The 27,504-nt window shown below is 42.1% G+C and overlaps 1 protein-coding gene across 2 annotated transcripts in view; it reads left to right on the top strand.

Moving 5' to 3' along the window:
- Positions 1-27,504, top strand: part of DRC7 (dynein regulatory complex subunit 7) — a 1,455,099-nt gene that overhangs the window by 1,032,351 nt on the left and 395,244 nt on the right. For both annotated transcript variants that reach the window (XM_044081324.1, XM_044081326.1), the window contains exon 15: positions 14,583-14,693. In XM_044081324.1, the coding sequence (XP_043937259.1) occupies positions 14,583-14,693 (111 nt within the window). The remainder of the gene's footprint in view (positions 1-14,582; positions 14,694-27,504) is intronic.

Below are 27,504 nucleotides of genomic sequence, written 5' to 3'. Positions count from 1 at the left end.
GTACCTCTTACACTAGATATCTTTACATTTGCAATGCATATAGAAACTATTGGCTGACCACAGCACTTGTTGGTTAGTGTATATCAGATATTCAGACATATCAGGACCAAACATGACCATAGAGGTATGTTGGGTTCGCATGGTACATCTTGCATGGATACCCTTACTGTGCTTGGCATGATTGCAGCACAGTCTCCCCTGCTTATGCCAATGTGTCTTTTAATATGCATTCACTGAGCAGAACACTTCTATGGTGACAGCTGTATAGACTCGGGTACAATAGACTGGTGTTGGCATATGTGCCAAAGCTAATTATGCTGAAAACAAAGCACAGAAATCTGTATCACAGTCTCATAATGCAGTGAGACACACTGCCTCCATCCTGCTATGCATGTACAGTCAATACAGGCCAAATATGTGGTCTTACCCTATAGAACATGAGGTTGTAGTCACATTCCCCAAAAAGAAAGAGGATTCCCCCTACTGTACTAACCACCACCAATGCTCCCTCTGAACTACAGCAGCAGATTTGTGCACATCATCTGAAGAGGACATACTCATGATTTTGCAGCCTTGCAGGGATGTCTGTGATTTGTGAGTGGCACTCGGGACTAGTTGGCAGGTGTGCCACAGTATCATCCATGCACTGTCTGGTATAACCCAATCAAGCAGAGACCCCTTTGTTGTGTTGCTTGAAGTCTTTGAGGACGTGGAGGTCATAGTCATGGTAATGCTGGTGTTCTATTCTCTTGAGTGTCACCTCCATGCAGAGTACTGTCAGTGCCACCATCCCCTGCATTCACTGGGAATGGTGGCCAGGATCAGAAGGCATGTCTCTAATGACTACATGCAGAGGAGTAGAGGGGATGCCACAGGGTACATTGTCCTCATCTACATCCATGACTCGTACCCTCCCAATGTCATGGCACCTCATGGGCCAATCTCTTCTGTGTCACAGTTGGGGTGACCCCAAATTACAATGTGAGAAGTCAGCATAATTACCATAGATCATGTATGGGAACTGGCATACATTGTAAGGATGGTAAGAAAATAGAATAAGTTTATTGGTTGTTTACATGGAGAGTGATATCGTGTTGATGAAGCTGTTGGGCATGCAGTATGAGTCAGTTGGTCTGTACATGTGCAGAGCAGTGAAATGTCAGTGTGTCAAGAATTTCAGTATGTGTAAAAGTAGAAATACGTATCCTATATTTAACAAAGAAGTCTGATCACTTTGTGGACAAACAAGACCGTCTCCTATTGTACGTACAGTAACACTTTGGATTTACTTGCAAATGTCAGTGCCCTGGCTGCTTAGTCCATGCAAGAGAATGACTACCCAGTATTGTGACTGTTCAATTAAGGAGACATTGGACTAAGAATATATACTTGGGATAAGAAACTGTAAGATACTCAGGTGGGGAGATGACTTTTGCAGCCATCTCCTTGAGTACTAAGACTTTAGTTCCCCACTAATTATATTGATACTAGTAACCATCAGCTTGTGGATAAACACACCAGTAACAGTAGTATGGCTCTAATAAAGCAATATTTCTTCTGCTTGATAGTATTCCCACGGTTTACAGTAACTGTGCCATGTATCTGTGAGGAATGGAAGCTTGCCTGACCCTCTTCTGGTTGAAGGAGCTGGGATAAGAATGAATACTTTGCTCTGTATGGAAGGAATTTGTAATAGGATAGAAGTAAGCAGTAGAATAAGAAATGAGGAGAGTTTTGAAGTGTGAGGGAGGAGTTAATGAGAATAAAGGAAATTATGTTTAGTGTGAGTAGGAATTAGGGATAGGGAAATTGAGTGAGATTATGTCTGGCTATTCAAGCAAAAAATCTATGAAGTGGCTCAGCTTCTTGCTAGGTAAGTTAATGTTTTAATTATTATAAACACAAATTGTAATATACATTTTTGCTTTCTAGTAGGAACCCTTGTGCTAAGGTTTGGAGAACAGCACTCTCCCATGCATGCCACCCTTAGGCAAAACGTCCAGCATAATGCAGCACTTCACTGACAGATGGGAAGGATGAACATAAAATGCCAATGGAAAAAGTAAATAACATAAAATATGCAAGGGGATGGAGGACAGTTCTGCTTGGTGATAATGAATAAGCTTACCCTGACCACCTTAGATACATGGTTCCATTAATTGTAAAAAACATAATCTGTTTAAGCTATGCATCTTGTTGCAGAAACAAGAGACTGCATTCTTCAGGGAAAAGGGGTTATACCTTCTGTAAAAGAGTTATTGGGTCTAGGGAATAAACTAAACAGCTGACCTGTCCCTCTGAATGACATCCCTTTTGCTGTTCATCCTGGGCATTTTGTTGCAGGAACAAAAGACTGCATTCTGCTAGGGAAGAGGTTGTATATTGTAAGGTTTACTCAGTACCAGGAGTGTGATTCCAGGGTGGTACAGCGGTAGCGTTGTTACCTCACAGCAAGAGGTCCTCCCGTTCAATTCTCGGCTTGGCTTGGGAGTGCCTTCTGACACAGTCTGCATGTCCTCCCTGCGGTTGGGTAGCGTTTGAAAGACATGCATGTGTAAATGGGCGTGCCTTTGTTGAAGGTTGGGCGTCGAGCTGGCACCTCAGCATTTTGTATAAATCTACTGCCAATCATTAGCAGACCAGAGTTCCACTGTGGCGACCCCTTACCGGGAAAAAGCCAAAAGACAAACAACAACTCAGTGCCAGGAGTGAAACACTAACTTAAACCTATTTCTTTCTTTCTGCTGTAGGTGGTAGCTAGACAGGTGCATTTTGTGGTTTCGTACAAATGTAGGAGAATAGGTCATATTTACTTTGAAAAGTAGTATTTTTATAGGTTAGGTTCACAAGTAAGTACTAGGCAAGGCATCAGCAGACCTTTGCAACCTAGCCAAAAATCCCTATTTAAAATTACTCTCCAGCCTCAAGGTGGGCAAGACAAGATAGATCGGGAAAGAATTTGAGGCTGTCCATCTAATTATTTAAGTTTATCTTGAAGGTAGCAAAGGTGCTACTCTGCTTGACATATGGAAGTTTGTTCCAGAGGTGAAGCATATGTTGGGATATGTATCTGGCACGCCAGCATGTCTGATGAAGGTTTGATTCCTTTTTTTTTTTTAATTCATATCTTTTTTAACACCTTTATTGAATAATCACTTTTAACATAGGTACATTTACAGTTATATAAAAAGTAATAAGACTGAATTAATAAGTTCATGTTTACAAACATTATGCTTTACATATATTGCTAGATATCATATAACCTAAGCTACATTACATAAATGATTCAATTCCTGACTTTAAAACAAGAAACATCTTTATTAAACCATCACTTACGTCATAGACAATCATACAGTTATATAAATGAAAACAAACCACACCGACACAATCCTAGTTGCAAGCATTTTACATCACAATCAATACTGACACACTCCCTGTTGCAAACATTATACATCACTTATAATCTACCGAGTCATTTTCAATCAAAACATTACATACCTCATTTAAGTTCTGCCTTCTTTTAAACCTCATTCCTCTCCTGTATGCACTGTTCCTTCAATTCCCATTTTTCCTATGTCATTTGCTCTTACCCTTTTCTAAAGATCTCAGTTCCAGTTGTTTTATCAGTTGGTTTAAATTTTGATTTCAATTTTCTAGTAATTGCTTTTTTGGCAACCACCTTAATTAGCCACAGCAAGGCATTACCGTGTCTAGGTAGTTCGATTCTGTATCATAGCTCACAAAAATCATCTCACTCATCACACCAGTCTGCCCACCCAGCATCTCCAACAGTGCATCCTGCAGGGAATCCTTGAAGTCCTACAACTCACCTCACACCCTGAAAATATATTCCAAATTACCTCTTTCTTCTCCATCACACCTACAACAATTGCTGTCTACCCTAGGAAAAATTCTCTGGAGTCTACTCGGGGTATAAAAATATCCATGTAAACATTTCCAAGCAAAAATCCTAAATCTTCCAGATTTTGTTGCATATTTGGGAGACATACATATACCCTCCCACTGTTTCTTTGTGAAGTGCTTATCCAATCTCTCTTTCCAATCCTTTCTAACCTCCTCTGATTGATTCTTGTAGTTGTCATGCAGTATTTTATGTTCTTCTAATTATTCCTTTTTTAGTGGCATAGATTCTACTAAAAACTTTACCACTGCTGGTCTTTCATTTAGAACCCCCTCTTTCTTTTTGCCTATACTCTGATATCAATCCTTGATAGGGAAGGCAATCTCTAATCTGCAGTCCAAATACATTTTTGGCGTCTTCCCATTCTTTCATATTTCCCTCTCTATTTGTTTGCTCCCAATACCTTGGTTACTTTGTCAGTTTTTTCCAGTAAATTCCAGGCCCCTCTTGCCTATTGTCTACATCCCTAATTGCAGTCATCCCTATTGGCAGAATCTCCTTTCTCCATTCCCATGTTGGCTTAGTTCTTAGGTACTTTCTGCTACTTTATAGATCCCAGTCTCTCCTTGTTTCTTGAGCTTTTTTCCTGTTTCACCATCATCCCTTTCCACTTTGAATTATAGTTTTCTGCTTGTGCTATGTATATAAGCCTTAACTATGTAGCTTAGAAATACCCCTTCAAATCAGATAATCCAAAACCACCTTGTTCTACTGGAAGAATCAGTTTATCCCACTTGACTCTTGCTGCCTTCCCCTCCCAGATAAAGTCCTTCAGCTCTTTATTAATTGCTATCCACAACTTCTCCTCTGGTTGATAAAAATATGCCTGATCTGTGTATAAAACAAATGGGACTAAAAACATTGTAACTGCTTCTATCTTACTATCCATATCCATATAACAAAGTTTCCATTCTCTCAGTTTTTGTATTATCTTTTGTTCAGTCTTGTCCCGCATATCCTTAGCTACCACACTGGAATAATTTTAATCCATGCTCATAATACTTTATTTATCATGCCCCCCATAAATATGGATATTGCTGAACCAATTTATGTATGGGTACATAATTTACCACTGTAAAATAATAATCAGCTTTTCTTGACTGCCATACCAATTATATCCTTGAATTTCTGAGTCCCTTAATTTCTTTGCCAGTGGTTCTAAATGTAATGCAAATAACAAAGGGGGAAAGAGGACACCCCTGCCTGGTTTCTCTGCTCAATCAGAAATTATCAGAGAGGAACCCACCCACTTAAATTTTTGCCTCTGATCCTTCATATAGCCTCCTAATCAACTTTATATATTTTTTAAGGAAATGTAAATGCTTACATTGCCCTGCTCATAATGTCCCAGCTTACTCTGTCAAATATTTTCTCTGCATGAAGACCCACCAAAAGCTATGGTATTTTTTTACATTCTGCTTCCATCTGGAACATCATTATTCTGTTAATGTTGTCAAGTGATTGCCTCCCCTCCACAAAACCACATTGATCCATATCTGTCAATTTTGGCATTACCTTTGCCATTCTTTTAGCCATTATAGACATGAACACTTAATAGTCTTGGTTTAGTATTGAAATGGGCCTGTATGAAGCTGGATCTGATGGCTGTTTACCCTCTTTAGGTATTACAGCTACCACTGCTTTTTCTCCAGGATGTTGGTACTTCTCCTCTTCTTAAAGTACTGTTAAACAAAACCTTCTAGATCGTTATCAGTTTTTTTCCTCCTAACTCCCAAACTTGCACAGGAATACCATCTAATCCTGGAGACTTTCATGTAGATTGGTTATACATCACAATTTTTATCTCACCACCCCTGTCCTAACTATTAGTAATTGAGCCTCCTCTACCCCATAACCTTGGCATATTTCATCCTAATGTAAAAATTTCCATTTGTACCTTTCATTGATTTTCATATTTGTGTGCTTTATACAGACTTTCATAGAATTTCTGAAATATTTCTAATACCTCTACCGGATCTCTTGCTACCTTCCTTGTTATAGGTTCCGTAAGCTTTGAGACAGCCCTTTCTACTTTCTGTTGCCTGAGTCATTGTGCTAAAAGTTTTTGTGCTGTAGTGTTATTATCAAAAACAGTTGCTTAACAACAATCTTTCTAAACTCATATATATTATTGAGGCAATCCTTTATGTGTGCTTAGCATTCTGCAGTTGATCTTCTTCTTGTTCTGTGATATTCCCCCTATTCTGCAATACTTTAACATTTGTCAGTCCCTCTAACTAATTCTTGTTACTTCTTAGCTATAGTTCCTTCTCTTTTATTTCTACCCTGTTTTTAAACTCCATCTTAATTTTATCCCACTCCTTAGCTATATTTTCAGAAGTAAATTCTGTCCTCTCAAATATCTCCTGAATAATCTCCAATACCCATTCCTTAAATTCCTCTCTTTTCATCAGATAGGTGGGAAAGTGCCAGTGTCTCATTTTTATTTCATTACCCTGTGTTTTTATTTTAGTTATTATTGGTGCATGATCTGAAAGAGTTACTGGGTGCATATCAAGACCTTCAATTAAATACACATATTCCTGTGAAATGTAAATTCTGTCTAGCCTAGCCCAGTTTTTATATCTTGGGGAATAATATGTAAATTCACTCCACACTTCTGTTAGCGCCAAATATTTTCATAAATTTCTTCAAAAATCTACCCTCTTTTGTTATACTTTCCTGTCTGGGCCCCCAGACACATCTTTACTGCTGCAAATCAAATTTCAGTCCCCACATATAAGATATATTCCTTGCTGTAAACTGACTATTTCTTCAAAAATTTTCTTAAGCTCCCTTATAACAATTTTAGGTGGAATATAAATATATGCCAGTGTAATCCTCCTCCCTTGCTAGTGGCCCCTTTACACTGCGAATCCGCCATTATTATCTTTTTTATCTACTTCTATCGCTGTGGAGCTCCTCTTGCAATTAATGTAAGTACTCCTCTTTTCCTTTGTCCCAAATATTCCGCTGAATAACCATCCTGAAAACCTTTCTTTATCAAATTCACACGTTCATTTTTTTCCAAGTGTGTTTCCTGTAACATAGCTAGATGCACTCTACATTTTTTAATAGAGTTCACCATTCTTTCTTTTTTGTGTTTGACCATTGACATTTAAATTAATTGCAGAAAGCATCATTGTATTAAAAATTTATTAATGTTAAGTTGTCAATCTCGCCTTCATTCTTGCTGGATGGGAGCCGACTCGCCTCGGCCCACCGCCACTTTAAAAATATCCCACAATGTTTATAGAGTAATCTATAGTCCTTTAATTTAACCTATTATTGTTAATTTAGTGGATTTAGCCCCTTTCCCTTCTGTTTATCCACCCTTCTTCCACTAAGAACTTAGTGTATGTGTTTTTTGTTAGGGATCCAAAAACTTGTGTAAAGTTAAGTGTAATTGGTGTGTTTCAGTGTGTGTGTGGTTACACTTTCTTTAACAATGTCTAAGGACTCATGTCAGAAAATGTCTCTGACAGATGGTCACACTTCTTGTGTACCTGCAGTCGACCTTTACACCTGCAGGACTCTTGTGCTGTATGCCATGGCTTCAGCCCTAGAGTCCTGCAGGAAAGAAAAAATAAACTTATTTTAAGAGGTTTGCTTAAGCCTGAGGGTTCCCTTACTGTTACGGGCAAAACCTCTAAGGCTTCTTGGTCCTCGACTCCAGCTCCAGCGTCTCCCTTGCTGTCTGAATGGAGCCATCTCTCTCTCTAGGTCAGGCTTTTTCGGATCATGACCTTCAGAGGTAGTGAGTCGACTTCTTAAGATCTACTCATCAGTCGATGCTTGACCCTGTCCTCAAAATTCCCTCCTCTCTCTCCTGCTCTGGGAGAGCTGGGGGCCTGAAACCGAGACTGTGGTAGCTGTCTTCTGCTCCGTCGTCGGCTCCGATTTCTTCCTTGGAAGAATCGACTTCCCTCCGAGGGGGGAGTGGTGGCATGGACCTTGTCCGACCCGCTCTCGCGAGGGAGGGGTGGGCATCGACCCTTGTCCACCCCCGCCCCCCTCTCTGTGCAGCCATCACTGTCGGTGCCGGGGGGTTCTCAGCTTTTCAGGGACCTCTGGCTCTGCTCTCTGAAGCAGGTGCGCCGAGGTCATGCGTGGTGTGTGTGGAACCTGGTTCGATTCCACAGTCTCCGTCCGCCCCCTCCTCTTTGGTGCCTCAGGTTATGTCTACTCACTCCCTCATCCCAGACCGCAGAGAGCCAGCTCCTCAAGAATCCCTGTGGGGATCTCATCAGGCCTCTCCTGAATTGGCAGGGGCCCCCTAGGAAGAGAAAGTGTAAGAGGAAACACATAGACTCACCTGAGTCTGTCACCTCTGACACAGATTTAGAGTTCTGAAGATGTCTCCTTTGCAGACATTCTAGAAATCCTGAAACAGAGAGGATGAATCTGTGTATCTTGAGGCGTTGGCTCTCGCCCTTCCACCTCCTGGGTGTCCCCTTTGACCCCCTCATGCAGGTGGTAGCACTCCTGACTCAGTGGACCCCACCCCCAGGAGACCTTCAAAGTTCATCACAGCACCAGCAGATAAACAATTTCTGACCAAGGGAGTTTCTGTGGATGTTATGGTGGTAGCTGCTGCCACTAAGAAGGAACTAGCTGATCCTTCGGTGCTTGTCCATCCTTCTAACAAGGAATCTAGGTCTATGGACAGGTATGGGAAGCGGATGTTTGTCTTCAAAGAGATTTGATCAAGGCGCGAGTGACATGTTGAAGGATCCTACAGCTGCGGGTTTTCAGGACAAGATGAACACTCAGCTGGCTACCCTAAATTCTATAGCTAACTCCTCCATGCTGATGGAGCGAGCAGAGCTGCAGGGATAGGCATGCCTGGATGCGGCTATGCAACTTTGCGGACCCTTAAAAGCGTCTTTCACTAATTCCCCATTTGATGGATCATCTCTTTGGTCCTCAAGTGAAAGAAACCTTGATGAGTGCGAGACTGATGGCAAAACTCTTTCTGCCTTCTAGGCCTTACCCCAAAGGCCAGAAAAGTGGGAAAATGTGGTTCAAACAATCTCAAGGGACTTTGCCTTGACACAGAGTCTGTTCCCGCCAGAGGCAGAGGGGAACAATGGTAGAACCAGGGCAATCGAGAAACCTTTGCTGATAAGCCCTTTCAGCATCCGACTGTCCACCAAGATTGTCACTGTACCCAGAAGCCTGGTGATCCCTAACTCAAGACAAGTGGGTACAGTCCATCATTTCCGAAGGCTATTCCATTCCGTTCTTTTGTACTCCAAATCAATCAAAAAAATCCCTTCCAGATGTTCCACCCGCTCAAAGGGATCAAGCAGCATTGGAAATTTCAAAGTTGCTTGCAAAAAGAGCCATTCAGCCAGTGCCAGCAGACCAGCAAGGATCCGGAATCTACTCCAAATTCTTTTTGGTTCCAAAGAAAACAGGGGACTGGAGACCCATTTTGGATCTCAGTATCTTGAAAAGAAAACAAGATTTCGGATGGTCACGCTACAATCCATCCACCCCTTTTGGGAAAGGAAAACTGGATGTGCTCTATAGACCTCCAGGATGCGTGCTATCATATAAAATGAACAGACGCCCAGGAGATTTCTCCTGGGAACCAGTCACTTTCAATTCAGAGCCCTGCCCTTTGGTCTCACCACTGACCCCGGTGTTTACCAAATGCATGGCAAGGATTCCAGGTGTTTCCATATTTGGACGACTGGCTCCTCACAGCTCCTACCAAGCATCTTCTGTTAATGGCCAGAGACTACACCTTTCGCATTTGTCAAAAGTTAGGCATCTCAATAAATTGTGAAAAGTCTGTTTTGTGTCGCATATTATTACCTTCAGACTAACAGACCAAAGAATAGCAGACAATCGCGAACTGGTCTCCCTTTCTTTCCACAGCAACAGAGTCAAAGTAAGATTAGTTCTGAAAGTACTGGGGATTATCTACTTCTATTAGCCAGATTCCACATGAGAATCCTTCAATGGATGCTCTTCACAACACCATTATGATTACGCAAGCATGCAAGAATCATCTTCTTTGGTGGATTTCTTCCCTCAGCTCTTCCTGGGAAGACCCTTTGTTCCTCCCTGGGGGCATTATCAGGGCAGAACGGTCCAGGGCATATGGCAACCAGATGAATGCCACTTGCATATAAATGTTCTAGAGATGAGAGCAGTGCTTTGTATATCAAAACCAGGTCCTATCATTTCTTCTCAGCGGTTTCTGATAGCAACGATATATTCGGAAGTTAAAATCTGATGACAACAAATTGAGCAGAGCTACTCTGCCTCTCACGAGTGGTCTCTGAAAGATTCTATTCTGGAGAAAATTTTGCTACTCCCAAAACAGCAAGTGCAGAGATTATTTCACCCTATTCCGTTACAGGCCCCAGTCAGCAGAGGCGCTCTAGTCCAAGTTTGGCCGGGCCTCATTGATCCTCATTGCTCCTTACTGGCCTCGACAGGTTTGGTTCCATCAATTTCTGTTGATCTTTTGATCCATCAAGTTACGCTCCCTCCCCTCTCTGAACCTCACTGCTTGGTTCCTCCAATTCCAACCTTAGCTCAAATATCTCACTCTGTTCGAGATATTTTGATAGCTTCCATAAATCTTCCACTCGGAAGATTTATCTCGCCTATTGGGCTCAAGGAAGGGACATAGATCCTTTCACTGCTTCCATCCAAATAGTCCTTGATTTTCTAGCTGAACTCTTCCATGCAGGTTCATCTCCTTCTACTCTTAAAGTTCAATTGGCAGCTATTTCTAACTTTCATGTGGGCATCTCAGATTCTGCCATCATGTCTCACAAGCTTTGCAAAGCTTTTTGAAAGGAGTTTTTCTTCTCAGACCTCCTATAAGAAATCCTCCTCCTTCTTGGGACCTTAATTTAGTTCTCACATTATGATTCTTCCCCCATTCGAACCTGCAGCTTCCTGTTCATTGAAATTGCTATCCTGGAAGACTCTTCTCAGAACTTCATGCACTCAGCAGTCGACCACCGTATCTATTGTTTCATAATTTTACCTAAAGTAGCCTCTGCGTCTAACCTAAATCAAAGCATTGACTCCCTGTGTTTTTCCTAACTTTTCTAACAGGTCTGAACAAAAATTATTTGGATAGAACCAAACAGATCAGGAAATCTGACCAGTTGTTTGTCTCTTATGCAGAAGGCAGAGGTATCACTCCCAGATGGCTAACATCTCTGATTTCCTTTGCTTATGAAATTAGACACCAAAAGCTGCCTAACAAACCTAAGGCTCACTCCACCAGAGCTTTGGCTACTTCTGTAGCCTTCCAAGACAGGCTGCCTATTGACACCAGACATAGAGCTAACTTTGGTTCCACTGTTCTCAAGAGTCTGTTCCGATAGGCCACCGGGACAGTTCCATGTTAGTTGTCTTCTTCTCGCCTTCTTTCTTCGATCCACCCTCCTTCCCCTAGCCTGGACAGACCTAGAGGAGTTTGATTGTGACCTCTCTTTCTACCACCTCTATTGTAGATAGGTATATGCTATTCTGTGCATATATTCCTTCTTCAGGTTTTCAGGTCACTTTCTTCCCTCCTTTATCCTTTTTTTTTTTTCCTTTTGTGGGTTCAGAGTTATTTTGGCTGGGCATGGCTACCAAAGCGAGATCTGAGGTAATACCGCCTAGCATTGTGGGATATAGGAGCCCGAGCCGGTGGAACCAACGAACATAACTTCTATTTCTCACTTTTTATGTATAACACCTTTTTTGTTACATGTCTTGTTCCAGTTTTTATGTTACATGCGTACACTGTTTGGTAGGTTAAACTTTTATATATTTGTTTCTTTTCCTATCCATTTGAGCCTATGTCACATCTTACAAAACTTTTTCTTTTTTGAAAGCCCTCAAACAAAAAACAGTACCCTTCTAAAACATATTAATGCAATACTAATAGACAAAACTGTGTATATCTCCAAATAATGAAGTTGTATCCTCCTACAGAAAAAAATGACTCAAAGTGACAGCCACACTTACAGATGTGAGTTAACCTAAAAGAAAGGTTATCCATGCAAAGATGCATGGTGTGGCCTGTACTTCTACTAAGTGATAACTGGTTTTGTCTTATCTTTATAGCTCTCCCATCTGGGAAAACCCCTGAATGCTTTCAGACAACATTATCTTCTAGTCAGTTTCTCTTTTCTTTTTTCTTCCCCAGCCAATCACACTCCACCAGACTGTAACCAATTTCTCATTATTAGAGTGTCTCCATGCAGACATGAGAAACAGTCAGTCTATTTCTGTTTATCAAATTGTTTCCATGCAGACATGAGGGCCAGATACGGAACTGCTACTAAGCATACATTCATTTGCTAGAAAAAAGGCACATAATATACAATATTCTTTTTAATTTGCTTGCTTCTTCTTAAAACTTGGTACTAAATCAGTCTAAGGTCCTTAATCCAGTCATTCCCCCATGCAAAAATGAGAAAAATGATGTCAATGTTTCTTTTGTCATGCTCTTTTAACCAGGCTTTTTTTTTTACATTGTAGTGCCTACATTTCTTAAAACTGAACAAGAAGAAAGAAAGAAAAAGAAAGAAAGAATAAAAGAAAGAAAAAGAAAAAAAAAGCAGCACCTATTTACAATCCCAATTACACTTAAAAATAACTGAAAAACTTTACTTTATAGCATGCAAAGAAAACCATACACCCCAAACATAGTACAATTAAGAAAAAATGTTTTCTTTGCTTACAGTTCACTTTCTCACCTCTCTTCCCCTCCACAAAGAATTTTTCCAAATATTAATGACATGAAGTAGGGCATATACTTTAGAGTCCCCTGCAAGTCCAACTAATTCTGAAAAAGTCCAATATTTTCAGATTTTCTTGTTCTGTCATATTTCACAAATATAATTATTGCATTGCAATCCTGCATTAAGTTACTGGTTTTATTATTGTTCATCTCCATCTCCCAAATCATGTCTCTGCTTCAATTCAAACATACTCTCAATTCTTCTAATCAACTCTCGTGCTCCCTTCCTTCTCTCCCAACATTTTCTGTTGAAACAGTGGGTGTGCTCCACTGCTATAAATTAGTAATTGGGTGTGCTCCACTGCTATAAATTAGTAATTGGGTGTGCTCCACTGCTAAATTGGTAATTGGGTGTGCTCCACTGCTCATTTTTTCGTGTTTTTTCAGTTAGTGGAAAGGATTTCACAGGTACAATCGTTCTATGGTCTTTTTTTACAAGAAGAACAAGAAACAGAATCTCCTTCTTTTTCAGAGCTCACTTTTTATTGGACAAACTTTTGTATTTCCTCCTTAGCAGGTACTTCATCAAAAATGATTTTGTCCCTCCAGAGTAGGATACCTTGTAGACAGCTGGGTACAGCAGTTTGAATCTCACACCTCCATCTCAACATTCCCTGATTAGTGGAATGAATTTACTCCTCTTCTGCATGGTGTACAATGAGTAGTCATTCTCCACAAACACTGTGTTGTCTCCCACTTTTAGTATTTTGTCTTTCTGCCACAGTTTTGTCAGAATCAACTCCTTCTGCTGGTGGGATTGCATCTTTACTATTAAAGGTCCAAGTTGCTTTCTCATAGCCATGTTTGGAGAATACACATGCTGTGCCCTTTCAATTAACAACTTCTGCTGTGGAATTCCAGTCCAATTGCTTATTTGTGCTTTCATAAAATGAATGCATTCTCTTCCTTCCAGCTTCTCTGTTATAGCTGAAAATCTCATGTTTTCCCTACGTGCTCTGTCCTCTAATTCTATTATTTTTTTAAACATCTCTTCCTGAGGAGTCTCATATACAGTCAGCCTTTTCTTCATTCCAACCTCTGATTGTTGCAGCTTTATCACCTTATCTGAATATCTGTTTAAAGCTTCTTCCATTTTTTCCATCCTTTTGTTGTTTGTGTTGATATACTCCATCAGTGTTTCATTTATTTTTTACCAGGTCTCTGTGCAGTTGTGTTAGATCTTCCTGTAGGCTATTGGAAGTCATATCTGGAAGTTGTATTGCTTTTTGCTAAACAGCTGCAGAACTTTCCACAGTCAGTGTTTCTTTTTCACTTTTTGTAGCTGGTTTTATTCCAAATGCTCTGTATTTCTTTTTTCCTGGCATCCAGGCAGTACACTTACTTGCCAGTCACTGAAATTTACCCATAAACACAAAAGTCAACTGTCCTTCTCTGTTGGGTTTCTGTTTTCACACTGGGAGAGCTAGAGTTAAGCTGTTACTCAATGTGCAGCCATCTTGAAAGTCCCACGGTTTAGTTCCTTTAACCGAGTATTTGATGTACTGTTAGTTCTTTGAAGGAATAGGAGATCAAATTAGGTTGGATCTCTCATGGCATGAAAGACTAGATGTAGACGTCTAGAAGGGTTTGTAGGAGACTGAGTTCAAAGGGCTACCAGTCTCTCCTTTTAACCAAGATTTTTGAGGCCCATGATCTTTTTAGATATGAATCTCTAAGATCTCTCAAGTTTAGAAAAAACACTTTTGTTAATCTCTACATTGAAAAAAAGGAAACTGATTCCATTGTGGACAATGACACTTTGTGTAACCTGATTGTATACAAAGCTGTGAGTTAGTGTTTAGTGTGTTTGGAATAAACATTCTGACTGTTGTTCAAAGACCAAGTGAAGGTGACTGACAAAAAAATCCTTACTGAATCTCTGTTTTACCTAAGGTCCGAGAAATTCTGAATTGTAGAGCAGAGGAAGAGGCTGCTGTTGATCTCATTATTTCAGTATATGACACAGAAAGGAATGAAAAGGGAAAGAAACATCGTCAGGAACTGGTAAGATTTCACTTTACCTTGTTAAAAGTGTATGCATTTGGGGAATACATTGGCAACAAAGTTTCTGTCAGTTATATTATCTCTGATAATTCATTTTACTTGGACATTTTGTTTTTGTCTCCCTGTATGATCACTATCAGGCATACCTATGTGCACCCAATTGGCCCATTTTTTCTTCCTGTAAGGTAAGAGAGAGACCCATTCATTTCCTAACTATGGTGAGATCCCTGTAGCCCATTTGACCCATTCATTTCCTAACTATGGTGAGATCCCTGTAGCCCATTTACTTCCCTATTTGGAAAGTGCGCCATGTAAGCCAGTTCCCTTTTTTTCAGGAGGTGAGAATCAGTTGTTGCCCCTTGTATATTTGAGTTTCTCTTTTGCAATTACCCACAGTGTCTGCTGGCTTCTGTCAGTATATTGCCTAGAAGGTTAAATACATGCTGCTATGCACATACACATCTCTTGGCTTTTGTGCAGCACAGAGCCACACTGATTCTGTTGAGGGTCATTTGCACAGCAGGTGGGTTATCTCCCTCCCCACTGGAGAGGTAAGTTGGCATTGAGTACTCACTCCCATCCTCTCAGTTACTTGGACATATCTGAACATGTGTTATTAGTAATCTGCATTATCTTCAAATTTTTATTAATTTGCTTGGGAATGAGTACTGTTTATTTAACCTGCATTGCTTCTAAATATTAGTGGGTAGATTTATAAGCAATAAAGACCTAAGAGGGATTAACTGTGACCATTTGGAAGGGATTCCTACAGACTGCATTCATAATTTGTAACACTGAGCAAGTTTCTTAACCAAAGCAAAGCTTTTGAGTGGCTCTTGTAAAAAAGGCAAATTATATCTGTGTAATTAACCTTACCGTAGACAGTAAATATTCAGCATATTGATCACTGCTGCAGTAGCCTTAGCTATATGCGTTATATCCTAAGAAGAACAGCTGGCCAGGTTACAAAGCTTCAGAGCACCTTCCATGAGCTCAAACTGTCAAGCAGCTCAAGCTATACTGATTAAAATCCACGTTTAGGCACAAAGCCTTTCAGAGCTTTTCTTCTGCCAAATAGGACACTCCTCTTAGGCTTTCGAGGATCGATGGTCAGCTTGTGCTTTCCTTTGCCAGGCAGATAAGTTCCCTTTGGGGAGAAACTTTAATTTTCTTAATTTTATTGATGTTTTATTAGTTTCGTTTTAGGAGTATTATTGTAAAAGTTAGGAGTGTTTTAACAGACTGTCTTGAGACTGTAACATATTTTTAAACAAAGTATTCTTTTTTGTGTCAGTTTAAAAGTAATGGAAAGTAATGGAAATCAATGTTAAGTTGTCAATCTCGCCTTCATTCTTGCTTGATGGGTTCGGAGCCGATCCTCGGCTCCGACTCGGCACTTGCTAAGCTCGAGAGTCACTTTTACCAGCTCGAGGCAGCCCCATATCCCATGATGCAAGGCGGTAAGCACCAGAGATCGTTTTGCCGCTTCGCTGATGAGGTCCTCCTTTTACCAGCTCTTGGTAAGTGTTTTATATAATACTATTTTTGCCCCTTTTTCACTTTAAAACTTTATATTTAACGTTTTTAGTTTATATTAAACCCTTTTCTGACTAAAATTTCCCTCACTCCTTAATTTTTTTAGTCAGGCCTTCTCCTCCCATCCCTGTGTGTGTGTGTGTGTGTGTGTGTGTGTGTGTGTGTGTGTGTGTGTGTGTGTGTGTGTGTGTGTGTGTGAGAGGTTAGTTATCTATAATTTTTTTTGGGATAACTTGTTCTTTGGGACTGTGTTGTGTGTGTTTTCTGCAACCATGTCCAAGGAAAGGGTCTTTTAAGAAGTGTGACTCGTGCTGTCAGAAGATGTCTCTGACAGACGGTCACCTGGGACCTCTCCACCTGCAGGACTCCTGTGCGATTTGTCATTCCTTTAGCCAGAGAGTCCTGCAGGAGAGGAGAAACAAATTAATTTTAGGGTCTTCTTAAACCGAGGCTCTCCGCTAAGTCGGGCCGGAGCAAGACTTCCAAGTCTTCCAAGGCCCAGGCTTTCGGTGCCCCGACTGGTTCCGACCACCATGTGGCTCAGGCGTGTCGGCGCCCGACCGCTCCAACACCCTTACTTTATGTCTGTATCGGCCCCGCGAGCCGATGCATTGAGACCTTCTGTCGGTGCAGCGAAAAAAGTCTCGGGCCCACTGCATCGATGGTTTATCGGGCCCGATGGTTCCTTCGAGGAAGAGGTCCAGGTCTCCTTCCTTGGAACCATCTCGGGCTCGGCCTCACCTCTCCTCTCAGAACGGAGCCATCGGAGCCGATCATGTAGGTCATCCAGGCTTTCTGACCATGATTTAGAGAGGGTGGTCAGTAGATTATTGAAATCACAGGCACTGGCCCAGATGCTACATAGTCCGTCTCAACAAACGACTATTAGTCCACACCCTATTGCAGTTCCTCCTTCGACTCTATCTCAGAGTTTGGAGCTGGAGTCTTCAGGAATAGTTTCTGCTATGGCTGAGGGGCAGATACCCCCCCCTTCTGCTTCCTCAGCATCTACTCTTATCTCCTCTTCAAGACCTTCCTTAGAGGGATTCGTGGTCGGCTTCCTGGTCTCCTCCGTGGAGTGTATCGACCCCTTGTCCACTCCCACTCTTCCCCTTTGAGCCTCGGGCCTGGTGAGCTCGGCTCTGACATCTGCCTCGGAGCCTTCCCCGGTGGGCCCTGGAGTTCCAGTTTCTTCGAACGGGTTCTCCGGACCTCCTGGGAGGGTCTCGAGGTGATGAAGAGTGTGCTGGCCACTGGACTCAGCCAGCAGTCTGTTCCTTAGCTCCTCCCTCTATGGTGCCTGTCGATATCTCTGCCATCTCTGGACCCAGAGATCCTCCACCTCAGGTTTCCCCACTGGGAAGAACCCCCTCTTCCAAGGATTCTCCTGATCAGTCAGGCGATCCTCCGTGCAAGAGGACTTGTAAGAGGAAACACGTAGACTCCCCTGAGTCTATCACTTCAGATACCGACTTAGATGAGTCGGAGGTCTGAGGATGTCTCCTTTTCAGACATCCTAGAACTCCTTAAACAGAGGGGAAACTGGCCTCCAATAATCCCTCTGAGGATGAGTCGTATACCTAGAGGCGTTTGGATCTCAGCCCTCCACCTCCTGTCGCCTTCGACCCCCTTATGCAGGTTATGCTTGGACTGCTCCTGACTCTGTAGAGCCAGTTCCTAGGAGGCCGTCTAAATTTATTACTGCCCCTTCGGATAAGCAATTCCTTACGAAAGGTGTCCCTGCTGATGCCATGGCGCTGGCTGCCACTAAGAAGGAACCTGCAGATCCTTCCATACCTGTCCATCCTCCTAATAAGGACTCTAGGACCATGGATAGGTATGGTAAGCGGATGTTTTCTTCAGCGACCTTTGCTATGCACTCGCTGAACTACTTATGTCACTTCACCAGACTCCAAAGGGACATCCTTAAGGAGCTAGGTGAAGTAGTACAGGATCCCACAGCTGCAGGGGCTCAAGAAAAATTGCTCGCAGCTAGGAACCCTTAATTTATTGCTAACTCCTCCATGCGACTGATATCATATGCAGCAGATGGAGCTGAGTACAGGTGTGGCTCTAAGCCTGGATGCGGCTCTGTAATTTGCAGATCCCTTTAAGGCGTCCTTCACAAACTCTCCCTTTGATGGGTCAGCTTTGTTTGGCCCCAAGTGAAGGATACATTGACCAGGTGTGAGCAGGACGGCAAGACTCTTTCTGCCACCCCTTCTAGACCTTACCCTAAAGGACAGAAGGGTGGCAAAATGGTTCCAAAATCCCAAGGAGTCACCCGGATACACGTGGTCAGTTTACCCCTAGAGGCAGAGGGGTAACAATAACAGGCGCGCGCCTAGAGGCAGAGGGGGTCCACAAAACCAGGGAAGCAGAGAGCCTCTCTCTGACAAGCCCTTTCAGCATCCCTGAGATGTTGCCCGACTGTCCATCCTTGGAGGCAGTCGGGAAGACTATCGCTGTACCCAGAAGCCTGGTTCCCTCACTCAAGACAGATGGGTACAGTCGATCATATCCAAGGGTTACAAAATTCCTTTCAAGGAAAGTCCTTTCTCTCACTCAAATTCCCTTCCAGATGTACCACCTGGTCTAAGGGAAATTGCAGAGTTAGAAGTATTAAAACTTCTACAAAAAAGAGCCATTCAGCCAGTTACAACAGACCATTCAGAGCCCAGAATCTACTCAAGGTTCTTTTTGGTCCCCAAAAAGACGGGAGACTGGAGACCAATATTGGATCTCAGCAGACTTAACAAGTCTGTGAGAAAGACAAGATTCTGAATGGTCACACTTCAGTCAATTCTGCCCTTCCTAGAGAAGGACAACTGGATGTGCTCAATAGATCTTCAGGATCGTGCTATCACATAAAAATTCACAGGCGCCCAGAAGGTTTCTCCGCGGCTGGGATCCAGTCACTTCAATTCAGAGCCCTGCCCTTTGGTCTCACTACAGCCCCAGAGTGTTCACCAAATGTATGGCAGTGGTCACGGCTCACCTGAGACGCCAAGGATTCCAGGTGTTTCCGTATCTCGACGACTGGCTCCTTTCAGCCACCACCAGGCATCAACTTCTTCAAGCCAGGGATTACACAATAAATCTTTGCACTCAATTGGGAAAAAATCCTCCTTATTGCCCTGCCAATCTATTACTTTCATAGGCAAACTTAAACACTGCAGAATGGTTCTAAAGGTGTTGGGCCTCATGGCTGCGCCATTACCCTTCTTCCCTGGCCCGCTTCTATATGCACATGCTTCAGTGGATGTTGTTCACTCAGTGGTCTTACCAACATCGTCACCAAATACTGGTGACACAGATTTGCAAGAATCATCTTTCATGGTGGATTACTTCTCCCCAGATTCACCAAGGCAGACCTTTGTACCCCCAGCCCGTAGCCACTGTCACTATGGACGCCTCCCTGATCGGGTGGGGGTCATTATCAGGGCAGGATGGTTCATGCACCTGCACATAAATGTCCTAGAGATGAGAGCAGTGCTTTTAACGTTGCAAGCCCTCAACGACTTTCTTCCCTTGGGGACAATTGCAGTCCACACAGACAACATGTCTGTAGTATGGTATATCAACAAACAGGGCGGAACCAAGTCCCACCCTTGTGTCGAGAGCGCTCAGATTTTGGCAATGGGCAATCTCCTCTCATCGGTTTCTGGTAGCAATGCATATCCCTGGGAAAACCAACATTTTAGCGGACAGATTGAGCAGAGCTATTCTCATGCCTCAGTGGTCTCTCAAACAATCTATAGTGGAGGAGATTTTTCTAGAATGGGGCCCATGTTGCCATCTTTTGCTACTCCCCAAAACAGCAAATGCCCAGACTTCTTCTCTCTTCCCACTGCCAGGCCATCCCCTCAGGCGCTTCTAACCCAGGATTGGCCCCAGGGACTTCTTTATGCCTTTCTTCCCTTTCCTCTGATTCCACAAGTACTCCAGAAAGCCACCGCTTTGAGAGCCAAAATGATTCTCATTGCTATTGGCCTCGACAGATTTGTCCTTCATCATCACCTTTGGTGCAGCCGTGGCATCTGGACCCAGTGCCAGACCTTCTGATTCACCAATCGGGTCAGCACGGTCTATCCCTTCTCTCAACCTCACAGCATGGTTGCTCCACTTCTTTCCTTAGCCAGGCTTCCTATGATCTCTAATCCTGTTAGAGACATCATAGTAACCTTAAAATCCTCTACTAGGAGGATTTATACTAGCAAATGGAAGCGTTTTTCTTATTGGGCAAAAGCCAAAATATTGATCCGGATTTCTTAAATCTTTCTGGGCTCCTCTTCCTCCACGGTCAAAGTTCAGTTATGCTATCTCGAACTTTCATGTCAGGTTCAGATCACAACATTATGTCCCACAGGCTTTGTAGAGCCTTCTTAAAAGGAATTTTTCTACTGAAACCTCCAATCAGGAGTCCTCCTCCTCAATGGGACTTAAATTTAGTGCTGACATCCTTAATTCTTCCTCCTGTTTCATGTTCCTGAAATTTCTTTCATGGAAAACTTTATTCCTGGTTGCTATTACTGACCAGGAGGGTATCTGAACTTCATGCTCTCTGTTCGCCCCTATTTAGTCTTCCACAAAGACAGAGTATCATTGAGAACTAATCCGACCTTTTGCCAAAGAGTAATTTGAATCAGGCTATTGATCTTCCTGTATTTAACAAAAGTTACATTATCTTGATGTTCACCGCCAACTCAGATATTATTTGGACAGAACAAATGTCTCAAAAGTGACCTTATCTAGATGGCTTTCTTCTGTCATCTCCAAAATTTATCAGCTTAGGGAAAACAGCTGTGCTCGAAAAACAAAGTGCATTCAACCAGAAGCTTAGCCACTTCCACAGCTTTGTTTCTCATTACAAACTGGATATGGCCTCCAGGGACAGAGCCTTCTCAAGAGTCTGTTCCATTGAGCCACCCAGGATAGAGGTACTAGGGCATCAAGCCCCGAAAGAAAGAAGAATGAAAGCGAGATTGACAACACCAAGAAGTTATGTACCTACCACCACGTTCCATGTTGTGTCTCTCCTTTCTTCTCTTTCTACCTCCCTCCTTCCCCTGGCCTGACAGACCTTTGTCTCTACATGGAAGAATGCTCTTAAGACCATACAGTACTGGTCCTCCAAAACCATCCTTCAGACTTTTCTCCTTCTTTCTTCCTTTGGGATGTCTTTTATGCTAGATGGACAACAAACGAGATCTGGGTACTTACGCCTTGCATCATGGGATATGGGCCCTCTCGAGCTGGTAAAAGTGTGACTCTCGGCTTAGCAAGTGCGGAGTCGAGCGAGGATCGGCCCGAACCCATCAAGCAAGAAAGAAGAGAAGAAGACACACAACATGGAACGTTATGGTAGGTACATAACTTCTCATTTTTTTCTCTGCAGAAGTTGTGTTTATTTTTCTTTTGTGGGGCCGTCATACTGTTTTAAAGTGTTTTTTACTGTTTTATATGTCAAAAAAGTAACTTTTCTGGACTGGTAGTGGTTACTGGCAATTGCTGCTTGCCTTCACTGGGAAAGAAGCACCATTTTCAGCTTGACCATCCACCAGACTGCTGGTACTATGGTCAGTCCATCCAGCCACAAAAAGAAAAAGTCAAGCAAACAGCCTTTACCATTACATCAGATTAGCAATTTGCCTTAGCCACAGGTGGGTAAGTTTGGTGTGGCTATTTGCTGTAACTAAGCAGGAGGGACTGTTTCTCTCACTCCCTGAGAGAGCAGATTCTGAAAGACTCTGAAGAGGTGTAGAAATCCCTGAACTGTGAAAAACAAGCTTTTCAGCAAAAAGGGAATAAAAAAGCTTTTATCTCAATTATACTTAAATCTAGTTGAGTTTTGTGGTGATATTTCTTTTTTGTACTTTTCTGCCTTTTTTCCACGTTTTAGCCTGCCCCCCCAAAAATTATGTGTTTGCATTTTGTTATTTTTTTCTGGGACCTTAGTCTTGTAGCTTAATTTGCAGATATGGGAAGATGGTGAACTTCTACAAGATATTAGCATCATTTATACATTATACTGCACTTCTATTTCATCAAGTACATTTATATGTAAAAGCTGTATTTTGAACCCTGTTTGGGGCCTTACTTGTAGTTTCATTTGCATTTGTGGCAGAACTGTGAACTATTGCCAGACATGAGCCTCACTTACTCATTCATTACCGCATTTTTGTTTCCATAAACAGTGTTACTGGCAGGCTTCGCTTTGTCTTGTGCCTTAGACTACAGTGAGATTGCAGCAGTGGCAGTACTGTAAATTATTCTGCAGGGTTTGGGTTTCAATGACTTTACAGCTGTTTACATTCAATTTTTTTGCTGCTAGACTCTTATATTCTGCTCAGAAGTTAACTAGCTTAAAGTTGCATTCCAGTGCCTTTCTGTTACTTTGCTACTTCCCCCTGCTGTTCTATGCGTCTGCCGCAACCTCCACTGATACATTAAGCTAAAGTTTCTGAAATTTAACCTACCTACAGTATTTGGCTGTAGCTGAGAGTCAAATGATTAACAGAACAGTGACATATTAACAGGGTCTGATTAAGTCAGAGAGATCTAATATTGGCTTTATGTGATTTATGCCTGTCATAGCCGACCTTAGGCATAGGCCAACTAGGCGGTCGCCTAGGGTGCCGCTGTATCAGGGGCACTTTTCCATTAAACTGGATGGTGTGAATAGACCAGGATGGGGGTGCCAGGTGATGTAGGGGGCGCTATGGAACCCTTTTGCCTAGGGCACCACTTGACCTAAGGCCGACCCATTGCCTCTCTAGCTAGACTGATGCTTGCAGCTTGAATTTCTCCCCAACTTTTCCATCCTTTTCCTGTTGTAGTTTTAAAAGTCTGTGTCTCTGCTTTCTGTCCCTTATCATAATCTGACTTGCGAGGCCCATCCTTCCCCTCTTTCATTGCTATTGTCAGTTGTGTAAAGTATTTAAGTACTTTTCCCACCCATTGTTTTCCATAGAGCCATAATACTAAGTACCCACACAATAAACCAGTATTGCTCTTCGGTAAAACTCCATTACTCCATATTGCCATCTCCTCATTTTCCCAGATGTTCCATCTGCTTGACATCCTAGCCAAACTTTGAAAGGGTCCTGAATTAATCCTGAGCCATCCTTGGCAGATAAGGGTTTTATTTTATGATTTATTTTATTGTTCTGCACTTCAGTTAACTGTATTAGAGTGCTACTGCTTTACTTTTGGTTTAGTTGTTCATTTTCCACCTTAAATCATTTTACAGTTGCCTAGTATTATACTGTTTGCTGATTGTTAAGATCTGCACTTTTAAAAAACCTTCCAGGTAGTGAAATTGTGTAATTGGCTACCTTGCATTTGTTACTGATACTTAATTGCTGCATTCCTGCATTTTTGGCTCAGCAAGACTTCCTTTCCCTCATTTAGAGATACTAGTTTCTGCAGAAACAAGCACTGCCCCACGTGCTTGAGGTACATACTACCGTTACTACTGTTCACTCTTACAATAACCAAGTAAGACCAGAAAGCATTGACATGAACTTTCCTGCTGTCTCTGCAGCCAGCTTGGTGGATATGGCCATTCTGAGGCAATATAGCAATTGTCTTAGGTTTACTGACTACTAGCTTACTCTCAAATGATCTGATAAGGTATGTTAGAGATGTACTTACGCAATGTCACTGGAGGCAAAGCTTTTGTATATAAGCACACACAATCCCAACCAGGTTGTCAGAAATGAACACACTATGCACACCACAGGCAATATGGAGCAGACACACAGACCCACATATACTAAGGCACTTAAAAGTAATCTTCCCAAACCTTAGAGACCTCCCAGACATTTAACCTACAACACATATTCTCAGCCCCAAAAGTACTCCACCAAAACACTCCCCACTACAACATTGTCAGTTGTGTAAAGTGTTTAAGTATTTTTCCCACCCATTGTTTTCCCTAGATCCATAACATGCCCACATCTCATGGAGCCACAACTTCAAAGGTCGTAATGCAAGCTACCACATAACCCAGTATTTTAGTCAAAGGAGACTCCATTGTGAGACACACAGATATCCCACTCACCAAGCTGAATAAGGGAAAAGTCATGACCAGTTGTCTATCAGAGGCCAGGATCTGCCAGATCACATACTCGGGTCAATGGACCACAAGTACCAGTATGACTCTGTCATAGTCCATGTGGGTGTAAATGACCTGAGACGTACTTCCCTGGACTATATGAGGAAAGAAATCATGGCACTCTCAGACTCTATTTCCCAGGTTGGTATGAGTCTAGCATTGAGCAGCGTTCTAACATCACCAAGAATGAGGCCACAGCATGGACAGAAGATGATTGACTTTAATGACTGGCTCATCTTCTAGTATCATTCCAAGGGGGTACAGTGTTAGTCAGCATGGGAGGATATGATCAACAGACCATTTTGCTTTTCTGATGACGGTCTGCATTTGTCTCCTCTGGGCTTTCAAATATTGGCTAAAACATTGTCCTCCTCCATACTGCCTTTTTTTAGGCAATGCCAAACTGACAATCCTTTCAGTATAGCAAAACCAACCCAAGGGAATCACCAGGAATCTAAATAAGAAACTTCATTCCCTCCAAGCTTTCCTCACCCTGGAGAAGACCGACATCTATACAATTAGTGAGACATAGTTTAAAGCCATGGAGAGCACCCGGTAGTGCATGGCTAAAATGCTTTCACACATTTAAGCCAGTTACTGCATGCCAAGGAACTAAAGGTAGAGGTGTCTCAGTTTATATCAGTAACAAGGTCACCTCATGGCTGATTAAACAGGATGAAGAGCTTGAGCTTCTCCAAGTCCAAATTACCATAGGTAAAGCCGCTTACAATATCCTTGCTAGATATACATCCCCCCTGTATGACCCAGGAAATCCATAACTCGTACTTAAACTTTCTGGAAACACTTCAACCCAATACCATATTCATGGGTGGCTTTAACTACCCTTCTATAAATAGGGAGTCATTCACAACCCCAAATCTGCAGGCTCAGAGATTCCTGGACTTACAAACACTAACACCCTAGACCACACAATTCAGATGCCTACCAGGAGAGCAAACATACTGGGCCTGGTCCTCACTAACATATGATAATGCTGCCAGCAAATCACCCCCAGTGTAATGCCCTGTCTGGTAAAGTCAGACCATAAAGCTGCCTCCTTTGAAAAAAGGAAAACCAATGACCCCAGCTAACCCCATAGCATTTAGGAAGTATTCTAAGGCAAACCTCCTGTTATTAAGTGACAGCCTGACAAAATGTCGAGCACCCTCATCCCCCAAAACCCTGAGAACACAGGTGCTTATGTGGAATTATTCACAGATACTGTATACAGTCATGTTAATAAATGCATAGAGACAGCTGTGCCTACAAGAAATTAGCTCAGAACAAACTAAAAAAAAAAAAAAAAATAAGCCATCATGGTAGAATCCAAAGAACAAGGGGCTGTACAACACAAGGAAGAAAATCATAGTAAAAGCCAGGAAATACAAAACCCAGCAAGATAAAATCTCTCTTATAAATCTAAACAAACAAAACATGGCAAATCAAGGGTCCAAAGCTAATTTTGAGGCAAAAATAGCCTCCCAGGCCAAGGACAACCACAGGGCTTTCCTTTAGCTATGTTCATAACCTCAAAGGCTGTACACAACAATGTGCAGAACTAATTGTGAATGGAACCACTTACACAGAACTGGAAGATATTGAAAATCTACTGGCCACAGATTCAACTATAGTTTTACTATTTCCCCAGTCACCGCTCAAGAAATATCATCGAACATAACACCCCACAACCATCACTAGAGAACAGGTCCCAAATGCACTCTCCAGCACCAAGAACACCACATCAATGGACCCTGATAATATCTCAGGATGCCTTCTATATAGCATGGAGGACCACTGGAGACACTTTTTTACCACACCCTTGAGTCAGGCCACTTGAATGGAAAAATGCAACTGTCATCCCCCTGCATAAAGGTGAGCATTCTATTGATCATGGAAACTACAGAGTAATTAGGCTGGCTTGTCTCATAAGAAAACACATGGAAATAATTATCATGTAAATGATTAATAATGACATTGGAAACCTCCAGACAGTGGGTCCAACCCAGTTCAGTTTTGTCAAGGGAAGATCATTCCTATTCAATCTGCTAGACTTCTTCAAGATGTTCCCCAAGACAATGGAGAAGGACAGAATGATGCGTACTGCCCACTTTGACCTGGCCAAGGCATTTGATATGATACCCCACTCAGAAATTATAAACAAACTCATGGAATTGTGCATAAACCCCTAAGCTGTATGCTGGATTGCTATCCAGCTCTCAGAAAGGACCCAGGAAGTTAGGATAGGGTAGTCTACATCCACAGAGAGGCTAGTCACTAGCAGAAACCCTCAGGGCTTTTGTCATCTGCTTCTTGGAAGTCAAGGCCATCTTTCTGACCAAGTTTGCAGATCATTGCAAACTGGGAGCAGTTATAGAATCCCAAGACACAAATATCCTCTAGGAAGGCCTAATACAGACAAATAACTGGAGCCATTGACATAGTTTTATACTCAGTGCCAAAGAAATGCATAATAGTACATTTTCAGAAGTTGACTACCTCAGAAAACTACCTCATTGATAACAAATAGTCAGAGACTTTCAGATGTATGTAGACAGTAACCTGCCTTTTGGCAAGCATGTATCTCAGGTAGTAGGGAAATCATTCAGTGTTGCTCAACTTATATGCAAGGGTATGGCATCTAGGTCCAAGGAAGTAATTGCTCCACTGTATTAAGCCTTCATCAGACCCTACATGGGAACAGTGCCCCCTTCTATATTTACCTGACCAGACACATGAAATAACTGGAATGACCACAGAGGTTCCTCACAAAAAGAATGCACAGCTTTAACATGATGTCATATTCAGATTACTTCAAAACTGTATCCTTATACTTTATCTCATTCAGACTGTTGAGGGGTGATCTATGTCTGTCACAGAAGGCATCACAGGATTTTGCTCTGATGGACCTCTTGCATATATTAAAAAAGAAATAGTATCAGAACTACCTTATCCAGAGACTTAAACCTTGCTTGAGACATAAATGGTATATGTTGGAGGGATAGGTATGTGTCTCAGAGAATTCCCATGCTTTAGAACAGTTTTTCCAGTCACGTGAAGCAGAGTTTTTCACTGATCCTATACATGCATAGCCTGGACCAGTGGATGGGAAATCAGAAATTCACCATAGGTCTGTAACCTATGTCTTTAATGGATAGA

Source organism: Protopterus annectens, chromosome 8.part0, assembly GCF_019279795.1.
Source record: "Protopterus annectens isolate FY-2018-M chromosome 8.part0, PAN1.0, whole genome shotgun sequence".
NCBI classification, from domain to species: Eukaryota; Metazoa; Chordata; order Ceratodontiformes; family Protopteridae; genus Protopterus; species Protopterus annectens.
The sequence above is the reverse complement of the archived record's forward strand: the minus strand, read 5'-3'. Positions and strand labels throughout refer to the sequence as shown.